The following is a 16,626-nucleotide window of genomic DNA, read 5'->3' as shown; positions in this document are numbered from 1 at the left end:
AATTCATTTATATATAACACACATATTAATATAAACATATGCAAAACATATATACTTACAAAATGTATATATACTATATATAATATACTAATATAAAATACACATACACATACAATATCATGTTGTAACATGATTTCATAGCTATGACAATATTAATATAGGAAAAACCTCTCAAGATGCATTCATAAATACTATCTCCTCAAACCATTAGAAATAGAGTCTGTTTTACAGATGGGGGAGGGAATATAAAGGTATGGATTAAAAAACAAACTATTAACATCTATTTTCCTAAAGCTTCCATTTTAAGGAGTGTAAATAAGTACTGCTGACAATATTTGAAATGTTCTATGTAGATAAAAAGAATATTTAAATACTATGAAGAAATCTTCCAACCTAAGAATAATGAAGCTAATGCTCAACATATTTTAATCACAAAAACTTTCTGCCAACAAAAAAAAATTTACAACAATAACAATATAATAACTGACATTTATATAGCATTTCAGAGTCTGGAAAACACTTTAAATGTATTTTCTCATGATCTTCATGACAATTGTGTGAGGTCAGTACAATAGGTATAAATATCCAATTTTTAAAATGAGTAAAGTGAAACCTGGAGAGGTTAAATGACTTATCCACAGTTAGCTATTAAGTGTTAGAAACATGATTTGGGATCTTAGACTTACAGGTCAAAGAGCTAGTCCAACCCTTTCATTTTAGAGACGAAGACTGAGGTACATGGAAGTTAAAGGACTTGGCCCAAGGTCACATGGGAGTAAATGGCAGAACTAGCATTGGAACCTAGGTAACTCTGGATCCACTGTTCCCACCGTACTACATACATTACCTCTTTTTCCCCCTGACTTTAAGTATCACACTCTGTCGAACAAAGTACAGTTTCATTTTCAACGAGGAAATTATATCTGTAATTACTTCAAAAGAATATGTTAATGTGTATTATTCTATTTTAGATGCAGCTAAACATTAATTATACTTATAAATTTTTGTTACCACAGAAAAACTTATTTCTAGCAGTATCTGTTTTCCCCTTTTTTTTTTCAAAAGCGTATTTCCATTCTTTTACTAGGCAGGTACTAAGGACATTTCGTATCTCTGGGTTTTTCCAAGTCATAAATGATTTAAGAGTAAAACCCATACAGAAATTAGGAAAATAGGCTTAGGAGCCAAGACAAGCAACACATGGGAAGTGCTGCAGGCAATTGGGCATAGAATTATAAACATTACACTAGTACACCCGTGAGATAGCAAGATGTAGCCACACCTGGAGAGTCACTCTCATAATCCATTCCCAAGCCAATAATGAAAACAAGACTGAAGCCAAAATGTGCAAATTCAACTGCACTACATTGGCTCTGGTCTCAGAGGTCTCTACATCAAACAAGCATAAAATAAGCTGGATTCACTTTAGCCAAGTATGTTTCCACTTGAACAAGATCATACTTTGTTAAGAAGGCCTCAGGACTTTACTAGATGCTGTAAATCTGCTATGCAGCTGTGGGTGGCACAAATCTCACAATAAACTAGCTACTGAATAAACAGGGAAAGTTCAACGTAAAATAAGCTAACCCAGAACAATGAAACAACCATCAATCACCCACAGCCACTTCCTGGAGGAAATACGTGCCCATATTTTCTCTATCATAACTGAATTATTATATTGCCAACTGGCTCACAAATGTCACGCTGTCCCCTCCTACCTCTACTCCCTCAGCCATGCGTGTAACGGATCCGCACCATTCCCTTCTTCACCTACCGAAATTCCTCTTTTCTTTCACGCCTATTTCTGCTTGGCAGTTGAGCCCACTCTCCAGAAAACTAACACAGAGCGGACTCTAAGGATCCATACTTAGGAACGGCTTCTCTATAACTCACTCCAGGCACAGATCCAGCTAAAAAGATCCAAATTCAGATGTCCTTCCTCCTTCATGTTCCCTTCTCATTATTCTACTCCAACCTATATGCACTCAATCTATCTGTGCTCTGTTCTTCATTGACTCAGTTTTCATGACATGCTCCACCACAAACGCGCCTGGGCCTACCAAACCACAACACATAATAGACACTTAAAAAACATCTGTTAGTCTAAGTTAATTAGATTTTTAAATTGCTAATTTCCAAAGGATAATAGGGAGTATAATATAGTATAGAAAAAGCACTGGATTTGTGGTCAGAGGACTTAGGATCAAATCCCAGCTCTGACAATTGCTACCTGTTACCAAGGAAGAATCATGTTCTCTGCCTGGGCTTCCGTTTCTGCATGCGTAAAATGAGAGGTAAGGGAAACTGAACTAGATGACCTCAAATGTCCCTGACAGTCCTTAATCTATGATCCTATTAAAGTCAAGAAGGGTTATGTTATAAACGGAGAAACAGTTTACTTAATGATTTAGCTAAGTAACAGAATCGCAAAGTTAGAGTGCAATCATCTAGTCCTAAGAGTACTTGAAAAAGAACCCCTAAAATATTCCCAGTCAATCTGAGCTTTGCTTGAAGCTCTCTTATGAGAGGCACCCCATTCCATTTTTGAATAGCTATAAATGTTACAAAATTAACCCTTTGAGTCAAATCTAAATCTACCTCTCCGCAATTTCTATTCATTACTTTTTGTTCTGTCTGCAGAGATCAAGTCTATTTCTTCCTCCATATGTTGGGTCTCCAAATACTTGATGGCTATCACAGCCTTCTCTCCCTCCTAAGTCTTCTTTCATTCAAGAAAATCATTCCAAGTCCCTTCCAATGATTTCTTGTATGATCTTCAGGACTCTCATCGTCCTGGATGCCACATCTAGTTTGTCAATGTATTTCATAAAATGGGTTGCGTACTTGAAACGAATACAATACTCCAGATGGCTCAGATCATACTATGCTTCATCAAGGTCACTCACCTATTCACCATCACATCAGGGTCTATTAAGTAAAGATACTTTGAAACTACCCTTGCAGTGTCAAGATACCCAAGCCCTAGACCTCCTTTTCAACCTCTTGCTCTGGAAACAATATTCAAATCAATAAAACTACTGCTATTATCACTGCCTGGAAAAGGTGTGATAATCTACTGTCTTATGGTTCAACTTATAATACATGTGAATACTCAAATAAAAACATCCTTACTTCTCACAAATAAGTTGTACCTGCCTACTAGAACATAAATTCCGAAAGGGGAGGGTCGATCTTACTTTTAAATTTGTATCCTCAATGCCTAGAATATAGGAGGGACTTAAATACTTCTTACTCCACTAACTGCTTGACTGTCTCTCACTTGCTTCCTTCTGGATGCTGTATGTCTCTTACTGCAGCTCAAGAAAGCAATGGCTTTTTTGGCAAGCATATCACACTGCACAACCACAATGAATTTGAAGTCTGTGAAAACTCTTAGATCCTTAACACAGGAATTATAGTTTAGCCACATAAAGCTCTCATCCATCCTTAAGTATTTTTCAGAAACTGATTTTCTGAACCCAAGTATAGAACTTTACATATATACCTATAAAATGTGTTCAATTTAGTCCACCTTCTAAATGTTCAGATCTTCATGAATCATGACTGTTAACTAACATGATAGTTATCCCAAAAAACTGTACATCATCTGAAAACTTCAAAAACTTATCTACACTATGGAGCCATATTTAAAATCTCATTTATATTATCCCTAGAAATATTAGGAAATAATATTTCTCTGGTCTAAACACATTCTAGAACTTTCCTATTAGGAAAACGGACAGAAAAAACCTGTGGAGTTTCTTAGGGAAATGGATAAAGGATGATAACCAAACTTAACTCTTGTCTACAATTATTCAGTCAATCAGCATTTATTAAAGGCTTACTATATGCTAAACACTGTCTCCACCATTCACCTACAATGAATAGTGAGAGGAAAACATTCTTCAATATAGTGAAAGGATTAGGAAATTAATCATCCTTTATTTAATCTATAAGTAAGAGGAGTGATCCAGAAGGTAATGTGATAATTACTTTGTTATTCAACTGTTCTAAAATGTTGACTGGAAATGGTATTTTTAAATGTCTTTTTCTATTCAAGATTACTATAAAAATTACCTGAAATCATCGTTGGGTAGAGAGTCAGGATGGGTGGCATGAGGGTCTATTCTTCTCTCTCAAAGTTAAAAATGCTTGGATATTAGAGTAATGGCAAATTAAACAATATTGTTTCTGGAAGAGTACAGTATCATCATTATTGTCATATTATTAATGATAAAGTAATTAAAGTAACAAAATAATTATTAATATTATTATTAATCATTTTTCCTTTGATTGTGCCTTCATCTAAGACACTGAAGAAAAATCATAAACAGAAGAGGACCAAAAAATAATCTTTGGGATACTTCAACAGAAACACTACTCCAAGTTGATACAGACAAGGAGTTCTTAATCTGGGACTTGTTCTTACATATTATACAATATTTTTATACCTGTATTTAAATTAGTTTTCCTTATAATGTCATATATTTTATGCATTTCAAAACATTAATTTAAGAAGGGGTCCAACGGATACTGCCAAAAAAAATGTCCTCCAGAAAAGGAATTATGAAGCTACAGACTTCCCATATACGTACTCAAGTAAAGTAATGACATTTACTCCAATCTGAATAATGATCAATAAAACCAATGAAATACAAGGAAAAACGATAAGCACCCCAGCAGAACTGCACACAAAGAAAGCGCACTGGAAGTATAGGGACAAAAGGAAAGCCTCTCTACCAACCTCTCCACTTGCCTAAAAAAACCACCATCAGCCCCTCCTATCACAACCTGAGATGTGATGAATCTACAAAGCTCTGTGTCTAGGTACAGGAACAAAGAAAGGTTACCCTGAGAACAGTGGTAAAAAAGCCCCAGAGTAGGGACCTGGGAAGTCTCCCAAGAGCTAAAACAATCAGTTGGCCAGCATAGTGCTATGGAGCTTAGACCAGGAAAGCCAAGATCCAGGGTCTATGAGGTTTCTCACACTGTGTTCTGAGAAACAGAGAAGGACATGAAAATCCACTGTTAACCTCAAAGATGCAAGGGAAACTGGTGGAGGTCAATGAAAGAACCTAGAGAACATAGAACAAAACTGAACAGGGACAACCACTCCATCAACAAAAAATAGTAGGGGGCAGAGACAGGCACAAGTTTAAAAAGCTGACACAAGTTAAAAAAAATACCATCTAATATCAACAACAATCACAAATCTAATTTCGAGACACTCGAAAGCAGTGAATCAAAGGAAAAAAAACAGGGTTTCCACAAGGACTATACATGAAAATGTAGAGGAAATAAAGCAAGATATTTAAAAAAAACCTGAATAAAAGAATGAGAAAGAAAATAAATAGCTTAGAAGAGAAAACAGTAAGCCTTACCCAAGTACTAGACTACTTGAAAACTAGAATAGACCAAACAAATCAGTGACTGCATGGGACATCAAATAATACTAAAACAAAAAATTTTTAAAAAGAAATAAAAAAATGAAGTTAAGGAGATAAAAAAGTATTTAGAAAAGTTACATAGAAAGACCTCTGGAGAAAAATGAATGGGAATAAAGAGAAGTATACCTTTTTTCTCAGCTGTACATGGCATCCTGACCATGAATTAGGGCATAAAAACGTCAGAAAGGTGTAATTATTAAATGCATCCTTTGATAACCATAATACAATAAAAGTTACATTTGATAAATGGCTGTGGAAGGATAGATTAAAAAGTAATTGGAAACTACATAATCTAATCCTAAAGAATGACTAAATAAAAGCACAAAGCCTAAAACGAACTATAATTTCAATAAAGAAAATTACAACAATGGGACAACACACTAAAGTTTCTGAGATCAAACTAAAGCATTACTTTGGGAAAAATTTAAATCTCTAAATGCTTATATCAATGAAAAAGAGAAAGAGCAGATCAATGAATTGGGCATGTAATTTAAAAAAAATAAAAAAGAACAAACTAAAAATCCCCAAATAAACACCAAAAGACATCCTAAAAAAATCAAAGGAGACATTGATAAAATTGAAAATAAAAAACAAAACACTGAACTAATAAAATAAAGTAAAAGCTGGTTTTATGAAAAAAAAATAATAAAATAAACCATCAGTTAATTTGATTTTTTTTAAAAAGAAGAAAATCAAACTGTCAGTATGAAAAATGAAAAGGATAAATGTACAACCAAGGAAGACAAAGTCAAATGAATTATGAGGAGCTATTTTGCCCAATTATATGCCAATAAAACTGATAATCCACTTGAAATGGATGAATATTTACAAAAAAATATAAACTGTCCTGGACAACAGAAGAACTAGAATACTTCAATAACCCTGTCTTAGAAAATTATTTGAATAAGCCATAAATGAACTCCCTAAGAAAAAAATCCCCAGAACTAGATGGATTTACAGATGAATTCTACCAAACATTTAAAGAACAATTAATCCCAATACTATATAACTATTTGAAAAAAAATAAGGAAAGGATAATTGTTGGATAAGATGTGGGAAAATTGGAACACTGGTGGAGTTGTAAACTGATCCAACCATTCTGGAGAGCAATTTGGAACTACGGTCAAAGGGCTATAAAACTGCATACCCTTTGACCCTGCAATACCACTTCTAGGTCTGTATCCAAAGAGATCATAAAAACAAGAAAAGTACCCAAATATACAAAAATACTTAGAGCAGCTCTTTTTGTGGTGGCAAAGAATTGGAAATTGAAGGGATGTCCATCAATTGTGGAATGGCTGAACAAGTTGTGGTATATGAATGTAATGGAATACTATTTTGCTATAAGAAATGATGAGCAGGCACACTTCAGATAAACCTGGAAAGACGTATGTGAACTGATGCTGGGTGAAATGAGCAGAATCAGGAGAACATTGCACACAGTAACAGCCACATTGTGCAATGACTGTCTTTGATAGACTTAGCTCTTCTCAGCAATGCAAGGATCTAAGATAACTCCAAAAGACTCATAATGGAAAACGCTGTCCACATCCAGAGAAAGAACTGGGGAGTTTGAATGCAAATGGAAGCATATTATTTGCTCTCTTTTTCTTTTGTTGTTTGTTTTCTTTCTTCTTTCCTGTGGTTTTTGCTGTTAGTTCTAATTCCTCTTTACATCATGACTAATGTGAAAATGTTTAATATGAATGTATAAGTAGTGCCTATATCTGAGGGAGAGGGAAGGAGAAAATTTAAGACTCTAAATCTTATGGAAATGAACACTGAAAACTAAAAATAAAATAATTAATTATATTTTTTTAAATAAGGAAAGAAGGAATCCTACCAAATTCCTTTTCTAACATAAATTTGTCATTGATAATTAAACTAGGATGAGCAAAAAGAGAGAAAGGAAACTTACAGACCAATTTCCCAAAGGAATATTCATGCACAATTTCTAAATCATATCAATGTCACAGATTATACACTGTGATCAGGTGATATTTATATGTGAAATGCAAGACGGGTCCAAAATGAGGAAAACTATAAACATAATTGACTATTATCAATAAAAAATATGATCTCATCAACAGATGCAGAAAACTTTTGATAAAACACAATACCCATTCCTATTAAAAACATGAGAAAGTATAGGAATAAATTAAGGTTTTCTTGAAATGATAAATAGTATTTATCTAAAATCAAGAGCCATCAAGAACCATAAATAAATAATTATTTATTAATATTATTATGTGTTAAGTGTATTTGTAATGGGGATAAATTAGAAAATTTCTCAGTAAGATCAGAGGTGAAACAAGGATATCCATGACCATCACAATTATTCAATATTGCAGTAGAAATGCTTAGTTAGAGCAATAAGACAAAAAAAAAAAGAAAAAAGAAACTGGAAGGAACTGGAATAGGCAATGAGGAAACTAAACTATCAATCTTTGCAGATTTTATGAGTGTATGCTTAGAGAACTCTAGCGAATCAACCAAGAAATTAGCTGAAACAATTGACAATTTTAACAAAGTTGCAGGATAGAAAATAACTCCACATAAATCAACGGTATTTCTATATATTACCAACAAAACCCAGCAGGAAAAGAAATTCCACTTAAAATAACTGCAAACAATATACAATGCTTGGGATTCTACCTGCCGAGACAAATCCAGGAACTATATGAACACAACTACAAAACACTTATCACACACAAAAAAAGACACAACTAAGTACCTGGAGAAATTTTAATTGCTCATGGGTAGATTGAAACCAATACAATAAAAATGACAATTCTATCTAAATCAATTTACTTATTCAGTGCCATTCTAATCAAACTACCAAAAATTTACCTTATAAAACTAGAAAAAATAATCACACAATTCATGTCAAAAAACAAAAGAATATCAAGGAAATCAATGAAAAAAATGTGAAGGAAGGCAGTTTAGCAGTATTAGATCTCATATTATATTACAAAGTGGCATTCATTAAAACAATCTGCTTCTAAGGAAGAAATAGAGTGAATCTGTGGAACCAATTAGGTACACAATAAACAGTAGTAAAAAACCACAGTAATCTCATGTTTGATAAACCGAAAGATCTAAGCTTTGGGGACAAGAACTTACTATCTGACAAAAACTGCTAGTGAAACTGAAAAGCACTGTGAGAGAAGATAGGCTTGGACTAACATTAACACTATATAAACAGTAAGGTGAAAATTAATACACGACAAACATACAGGGGAATATAAGCAAATGGTGAGGTCATGGAAAGTTTTGCCTGTCAGATATTTGGATAAGAGAAGAGTATATAGTCAAATAAGAGATAGAGAAGATCAAGAGAAATATAATGGATATGTTTTATAACATTAAATTTAAAAGGTTTTACATAAAGAAAACAAGTCAAAATTAGAAGGAAAGCTAGAAAATCAAGGGTGGGAGAAGTGTTTGTACCAAGTTTCTCCAAATAAGGCTTCACTTCTCAAATATAGGAAAATGAATCAAATTTATAAAAGTAAGAGCCAATTGCCAACTGATAAATAGTCAAAGGATATGAACAGGTAGTTTTCAGATGAAGAAATCAAAGCTATCAACAGTCATATGAAAAAATACTCTAAATCACTAATGATTAGAGAAATGCAAATTTAAAACAACTCTGAGACATCACTTCACACCTATAAGATTGGCTAACATGACAGAAAAGGAAAATGACAACTACTAGAGGGGATGTGGATAAATAGGGCCACTGATGTACTATTAGTGGTGTTGTGAACTGGTCCAAACATTCTGGAGAAAAAAACTGGAACTATGCCAAAAGAACTATAAAATTCTGCATACTACTCTTTGACCCAGAAATACCACTATTAGGTCTATATCCCAAAGAGGTAAAAGAAAAAGGAAAAAGACTCACATGTACAAATATATTTCTAAGCAACTCTTTTTGTGGTGGAAAAGAATTAGAAATTGGGGGAATCCCATGAAGGGACTGGCTGAACAGGACAGGAAATGATTATAATTTAATACTATTATTGTAGTATAGCAAATGACAAAGAGGATGGCTTCTGAAAAATCTGGAAAGAATTCTATGAACTGAGGCAAAGTGAAGTACGAAGAACCAGGAGAACATGTCACCAGCAATATTTTAACAATGATCAACTGTGAAAGACTTAGCTACTCTAATAAATACAATAATCTGAGACAACTCTAAAAGACTCAATGAAAACGCCTATCCACCTGCAAAAGAAGTGATGAACTCTGAGTGTATACTGCAGCTTAATTTTTTCACTTTATTATTCTTGCTTTTTTTTGGGGGGGTGGGGGACATAGCTAATGTAGAAACGATTTCAAATGAAAACTGACATGATATTGCCTCCCATCACAATAGCGTGTAAGGGATCAACTGAAAGAAGGGGGAGAATTTGGAACTCATAATTTTTAAAAATTAAAGTTAAAAATAAATAATTTTTTTAAAGATAGGTCTATGTAGTTCCATTTGCTATGTTTCTATGTTGGTGCTGGCAGAGAAGGTAGAAAAGCAGACAGAAGGTGAACAGAATCAGAAGTTTTCAGAATATCTTCAAACATTAACCTAGCTATTGGTACTCTTAAGTGTGATCTCCTTGGCCAGTAGCCAACATGTGGACATATAGGAGGAAGTAAATTCTATTTATCTTCACAAACGAAACCAAAAGCCAAAAGTAAGCTATAGTTAAAGAGAAGAATGGCTCATAGATTCTCTGTTTGGAGAAAGAAACACAAGTTAGTGAAGTCAGTTTTATTTTATGCCCCGAGGCAACAAGAAACATATTTTCATTTGATATTTCCATCCCTTATAGTAATGTATATGGGAAGTATTTGCAAAAAAGATCACCATGAAAATAATTGTGGCTCAAAGAATCAATATCTACTGTTGAGAGTAAGAAGCTAAAGAAATTCCATTTAGTATCTGATAAAACCTTCCAGTTAAGCCAAAATATACTTTGACACTTGGTTCCTTGGATACAAAGACGGAAATGGGAGAGAAGAGCGAATAATATGTTGGAAATTACTATTCAGAAGCAAGAATAGAGAAAGACCAAAAGCTCTTCACAACCTGGACCCAATCTTTTCATCCTTATCACATACGCCTCCCTCCTGCTGCCTCTCATGGCCTCCTTGATGTTCTCCACACAAAATCCCTCCATTTTTGGTGGCAGGCCTCCAGCCCTGAAATGTACTCTCTCTCTTCTTCCTTCTACCTCCCGGAGTCACTAGTTCACTTCAAGACTCTAGCATCACTTCTCACATGAGGTGGTTCCTGGTTCCTTCAGCTCCCACTCCCTTCTCCTCACCTCAAGGTTACTGAGTATTTGTTTTGCATGTTTGCATACCATCACCCTTGATAGAGTATTAGTTGTTTAGGGGCAGGAATTGTTTCTCTTCTATCCTGCTCTCCCCAGTCATTAGCACACAGCAGGTACTTCATAAAGGATTGTTGGGAGGGGTGCTCAACCTCCAGGGATTGGGCTCCCCTGATCTCTGTGCCGTTCTAGGTACACACATCTGTTTCTAGATTGGCCCTACCCAGACCAAAATGATACATGCAGCAGGCTTGGAAACAGTCCAAGAAGCAAAAGGCTGCTATCCAATTTCCAGATCTGAGTTTCCAGAAGCTATAAGTGGCAATGTGAAGAGGAGTACATGTAAGTTATTCAATAGCAATACCCAGAATCTCCAAAGAAAGAATTACTTCTCTCTACCAATTATATAAATACACTCCATTTTTTCCTGTTCCTCTTAAGCTAGTGTGATCAGGCTTCACAATTGTTGGTCAGGAACTTTCCACTCTCTGGTCTGCAGGCTCTAAGTATCTGGCAGTAGCGCCAAGAAAATAAAGTCCATGCATGTGTCATGGTTTTTTTTCTAAGTAACATGATCCAGAACCAATATATGCCAATAGTGCATCTGAGATAAATTTAAGTGATGCACCAGAATAGTCAAAGAAGGAATCTGGTCACCTTTCATCCGTGCAGAAGATTGTTTGAGTTCTTGACAATGAAATGAAGTATATACATTCAATCCCACATCACTGACCGTACATAACTGTCTCTTAACCCTAAAAATATTTTGCATTAATGAATTTTTGCAAGACTAGTGGGGATGACACACAAGACAGCTTGTATTGAAGGCAACAAGGAGCGAGTCCATACCATACACTTTAATTTGCAGTCTCCTTGTACTTCTTGGAAAATCTCATTGCAAGACAGTCTTTTTCTTAGCACGTTTTGGAATACCGCACATTCATGAAGTACAATAAAAGTATATAGTGGTAGAAATACATACATACATATATATATTATATATATGTACACACACACACACACACACACACATATATCTTAAAGGGTTAAGGGTTTCTAAAATGCAAGTATTCCTACTTCTGACTTTATTTCATATTTATGTTTGGGGGAAATGGTATTTTAATTTAATATTTAAATGTATTATTTATTATTTAATATTAAGTATCACTTAATATTAAAAATTTAACATCTGATTTTCTATTCTCAGAAATATGTCTGTATTATCTCTTATAATTTTATAGGATTTTATATTCTTTTGTAGTTTAACATGGATATTTTGGGAAAACAGCTGACATTCCCTAGTACTTCACAAGAGTTTCTCATATGTCTTTAATATGATGATATCTATCGGGAGAATCAAGTTTGTTGTCTTGACATAATTGACTCCATTTTGTATCAAACCACCATTTTATGATGAAATATTTTTATGTTTGTTTTTCATAGCTTGTTTTGTAATATTAAGATAAGTTTATGAGTGGCATAGGTTGGTAAACAATATGTGAGCATTCATAAACAACCGATAAACATATCAGATCCCCAGATAGGACAGACCAAGAATAGGAAAATTTGAAAAGCAATCTCATCATTGGCCTACATCATCAGGTATTAATCACATAATCTGGTAAATAAGTTGGGTCACAGGCCACCAATCAGAATGTAGGTATAATCAGCTAACACCATAGCTAGAACTTTATGAAACCCCACAACAGGCCTGTAGCACTATTAAACATAAGTAATAGAAAATCACTCTTGCCTAAGCAAATCAGTTTTGTATTGTGTTACAATATCCTGTTGATATAGTTTTTAAAATATTATAAATTATGCATAGTGCATTATACCAGATAATAAAAAATAAATACCAGGATTACGATACCATATTTGTGATTACAAAAGAACTATCAAAAGACTAACCACTTCTTAATTTCTGTTACCTAGCTCAAGGGTCTTGCTTTGAAGAGTCTAATGAATTGATTAACTGAATCTCTACATTTATCTTAAAAGTAAAACTAATAAAAAAATTAAACTTTAAAATTGTATATTTGCTGAATAAAAAAAGATTATCATTTGATTGTTTTCTTGATGACTATCTACAAAGATGATTCATGGTAATATATCATTCATTTCTTTTTAGAAAAAGGGGGCATCACCTATGATAAACAACAAATAACAATTCTTAAAATTAAATTTGTTATGTCTTAACTGACAGGAAGTGACCTCTCGATGATGTGCAAGGATAAAATTAAAAAGTAGAAAAACAAAAGTAATTTTGAAAAGTTGGAATGTACAACTGAGGCAACTCCAATATGACTTATTTAAATAAAAGGTTTATATGAAATAATGGAAAATGAATGATGCTGGACAATAACCTTAATTATAATGATCTCTTAAGGAATGTTAACTGAAATTTTTAAAAAGGCATAATATGATAAAGACTATAGACACAACCTTGGTGTTAATCCTTACCCAATGGAGAAATATAGCAGCTAAGGACTACCCTAAGTTTACAGTATTAACTCCTTCATAAGATCTCAAGGAAAAGATATGAAAGACTTATGTACAGTAACATAAAATAGTAAGAAGGAATTGAAGAAAAACAGGTTTGAATTAAGCAAAAATCATTAAGATACTATTTGTGCATGGAACCAGAATTTAGCAGACAATGGAAAATGGAAAAAAAGTACAAAGATCTGATTTTTTAAAGATTTTTTAAAAACATTTGAACTCTAATTCCACAGGTCAGAATCTGTTAGAGGAGGAAGAAAAAAGCGAAAATGAAGAAAAGAAAGCTATGAAGAGCACTTAGACCTAATACAGAAAGGAGGTTTATTTTGTAAGCAACACAAATTTGGGGATACTAAACATCTGATTCTGAAGGTGGTTAATGGAGATCAAAATATTCAAAGTACAGAAAAAACCTCAGTGGTGAAAAATCCCACCATTTATCATCTGACAGTCAACCTTTTAAGGAGTCTATTTTGATGGCAGTAGGCTGATTATCAAAGAGCAGATAAATTGCCTACTTCATCTAAATGTTAGAAATTTTTCTAACTGGAGGTTGTGAGTTATTTTGAATGTAATCTTATCTTTTCAATTCATCTAAATATCACAAAGCAGTAGAGGAGAGAACCATGTGGTATGAGGGACACCTCCACAACAATCCTCAAAACCATAATTCAGCTTTATAGGAATTCACTAGAGCTGATATTCTCCATTGCACATGGTTTGAGAATTCAAGAGTTAATGTCATGCCAGGAAAAGGCTTTGAAATAAGAATTTTATAGATGATACAAAACCATATGGCAGAAATTATAATCATATTCTTCAGTGTATTTGAGTTTGGAAAATAACTTACCTGGAATTTTTCTCAAAACGTTGTGCTCTTAATTGGAAAGACACATACAAAGAAGATGCTATGGCCAATAATTGTTGTTTTTCTGTCTTAGTTAATTTATGACCTAGAAGTAAAAAACAAAAGGAGGAAAAATAATTTAAACATTTATATAAACATATAAGTGTCATATAAAATTATTATTTAAATAACCATTTGCTATGCTAACATTGTGCTGGGTAATTTAAGGAGTTCAATAAGATATGTTTCTTGTCCACAAAATTTTATAGTTAGTGCAAAAACAACATATATGAAACAATTATTAAATAATATCACATGAAAATATCATGATTGTTATGATAAAGTGAAAAAATTTATCAAGTCCCTGACACATTCCTGAAATGGTTTGATCTTGTTTTTTACTTTAAAAGTGAGCAAAATTCCTCATATCAACAACTCTCCAAGATACATTTCTTATTTTCTATTTCTACTACACCAAGGAAGCCAAGACTCTATCAAGAAAACACACTAATTCAAATCTTCCTTATACTAAAACTCTACCAATTAGCTCCTTTCTACTTGTTTCAGGTATTGCCCATCCTTTCCAATGTTAACCACTCTCTAATCATGCTTTATATGATATGCTATACTCTCTCAACTACTCCAGTGACTTAACCAATCAGGGTCTAAGTATCTATCTATACCTACTTCTCTTGCATTTTTTTTAGCATTTATTCATTCACTCATTTATTTATTTATTCATTCATTCATTCATTTATTTATCTAGTTATTTATTTATTTGTTTGTTTATTATTTTTGGTTTTCAGCATTGATTTTCACAAGAGATTGAATTACAAATTTTCTCCCCACTTCTACCCTCCCCCACCACTCCAAAATGGCATATATTCTGATTGCCCCATTCCCCAGTCAGCCCTCCCATTTGTCACCCCACTCCCCCCCCCATCCCCTCTTCCCTTACTTTCTAGTAGGGCAAGATAGATTTCTATGCCCTATTGCCTGTATATCTTATTTCCTAGTTGTATGCACAAACTTTTTTTTGAACATCTGCTTTTAAAACTTTCAAATTCTCTCCCCTTGTCCACCCACCCTCTCTAAGAAGGCAAGCAATTCAACACAGGTCACATGTATATCATTATGTAAAACCTTTCCACAATACTCAAGTTGTGAAAGACTAACTATATTTTGCTCCTTCCTATCCTATCCCCCTTTATTCAATTTTCTCCCTTGACCCTGTCCCCTTTTCAAAAGTGTTTGCTTTTGATTACCTCCTCCCCCATCTGCCCTCCCTTCTATTGTCCCCCCTTTTTTTATCTCCTTCCTCCTTTCCTATGGGGTAAGATACCCAATTGAGTGTGTGTGTTATTCCCTCCTCAGGTCAAATCCAACGAGCGCAAGATTCACTTATTTCCCCTCACCTGCCCCCTCTTCCCTTACTACAGAAGTGCTTTTTCTTGCCACTTTTATGTGAGATAATTTACCCCATTCTATCTCTCCCTTTTTCTCTCTCTCTCAATATATTCCTCTCTCATCCCTTAATTTGATTCTATTTTTTTTAGATATCATCCTTTCATATTAAACTCACCCTGTGCCCATGCTCACTCGCTCTCTCTCTCTATATCTATCTATCTATCTATCTATATAGATATAGATATATAGATATATATGTATGTATGTATGTATGCATATTCCCTTCAGCTACCCTAATACTGAGGTCTCATGAATTATACACATCATCTTTCCATGTAGGAATGTAAACAAAACAGTTTAACTTTAGTAAGTCCCTTATGATTTCTCTTTCTTATTTACCTTTTCATGCTTCTCTTGATTCTTGTGTTTGAAAGTCAGATTTTCGATTCAGCTCTGTTCTTTTCACTGGGAAAGTTTGAAAGTCTTCTATTTTATAGAAAATCCATATTTTGCCTTGGAACATGATACTCAGTTTTGCTGGGTAGGTGATTCTTGGTATATCATATTCCAAGCCCTTCAATTCCTCAATGTAGAAGCTGTTAGATCATGTGTCATCCTGATTGTGTTTCTACAATACTCAAATTGTTTTTTTCTGGCTGCTTGCAGTATTTTCTCCTTGATCTGGGAGCTCTGGAATTTGGCAACGATATTCTTAGGAGTTTTCTTTTTGGGATCTTTTTCAGGAGGCGATTGGTGGATTCTTTCAATTTCTATTTTACCCTCTGACTCTAGAATATCAGGGCAGTTCTCCTTGATAATTTCTTGAAAGATGATATCTAGGCTCTTTTTTTGATCATGGCTTTCAGGTAGTCCAATTATTTTTAAATTATCTCTCCTGGATCTATTTTCCAGGTCAGTGGTTTTTCCAATGAGATATTTCACATTGTCTTCCATTCTTTCCATTCCTTTGGTTCTGTTTTATAATATCTTGATTTCTCATCAAGTCACTAGCTTCCACTTGCTCCAATCTAATTTTTAAGTTAGTATTTTCTTCAGTGGTCTTTTGGACCTCCTTTTCCATTTGGCT

General features: G+C 33.9%; 1 protein-coding gene across 1 annotated transcript in view; it reads right to left on the bottom strand.

Moving 5' to 3' along the window:
* Positions 1-16,626, bottom strand: part of PCCA (propionyl-CoA carboxylase subunit alpha) — a 515,891-nt gene that overhangs the window by 205,399 nt on the left and 293,866 nt on the right. Inside the window, exon 18 of the mRNA XM_036753355.1 lies at positions 14,136-14,238. Coding sequence (XP_036609250.1) covers positions 14,136-14,238 — 103 coding nt within the window. The remainder of the gene's footprint in view (positions 1-14,135; positions 14,239-16,626) is intronic.

The sequence above is a fragment of the Trichosurus vulpecula genome, chromosome 4, assembly GCF_011100635.1.
Source record: "Trichosurus vulpecula isolate mTriVul1 chromosome 4, mTriVul1.pri, whole genome shotgun sequence".
NCBI classification, from domain to species: Eukaryota; Metazoa; Chordata; class Mammalia; order Diprotodontia; family Phalangeridae; genus Trichosurus; species Trichosurus vulpecula.
The sequence above is the reverse complement of the archived record's forward strand: the minus strand, read 5'-3'. Positions and strand labels throughout refer to the sequence as shown.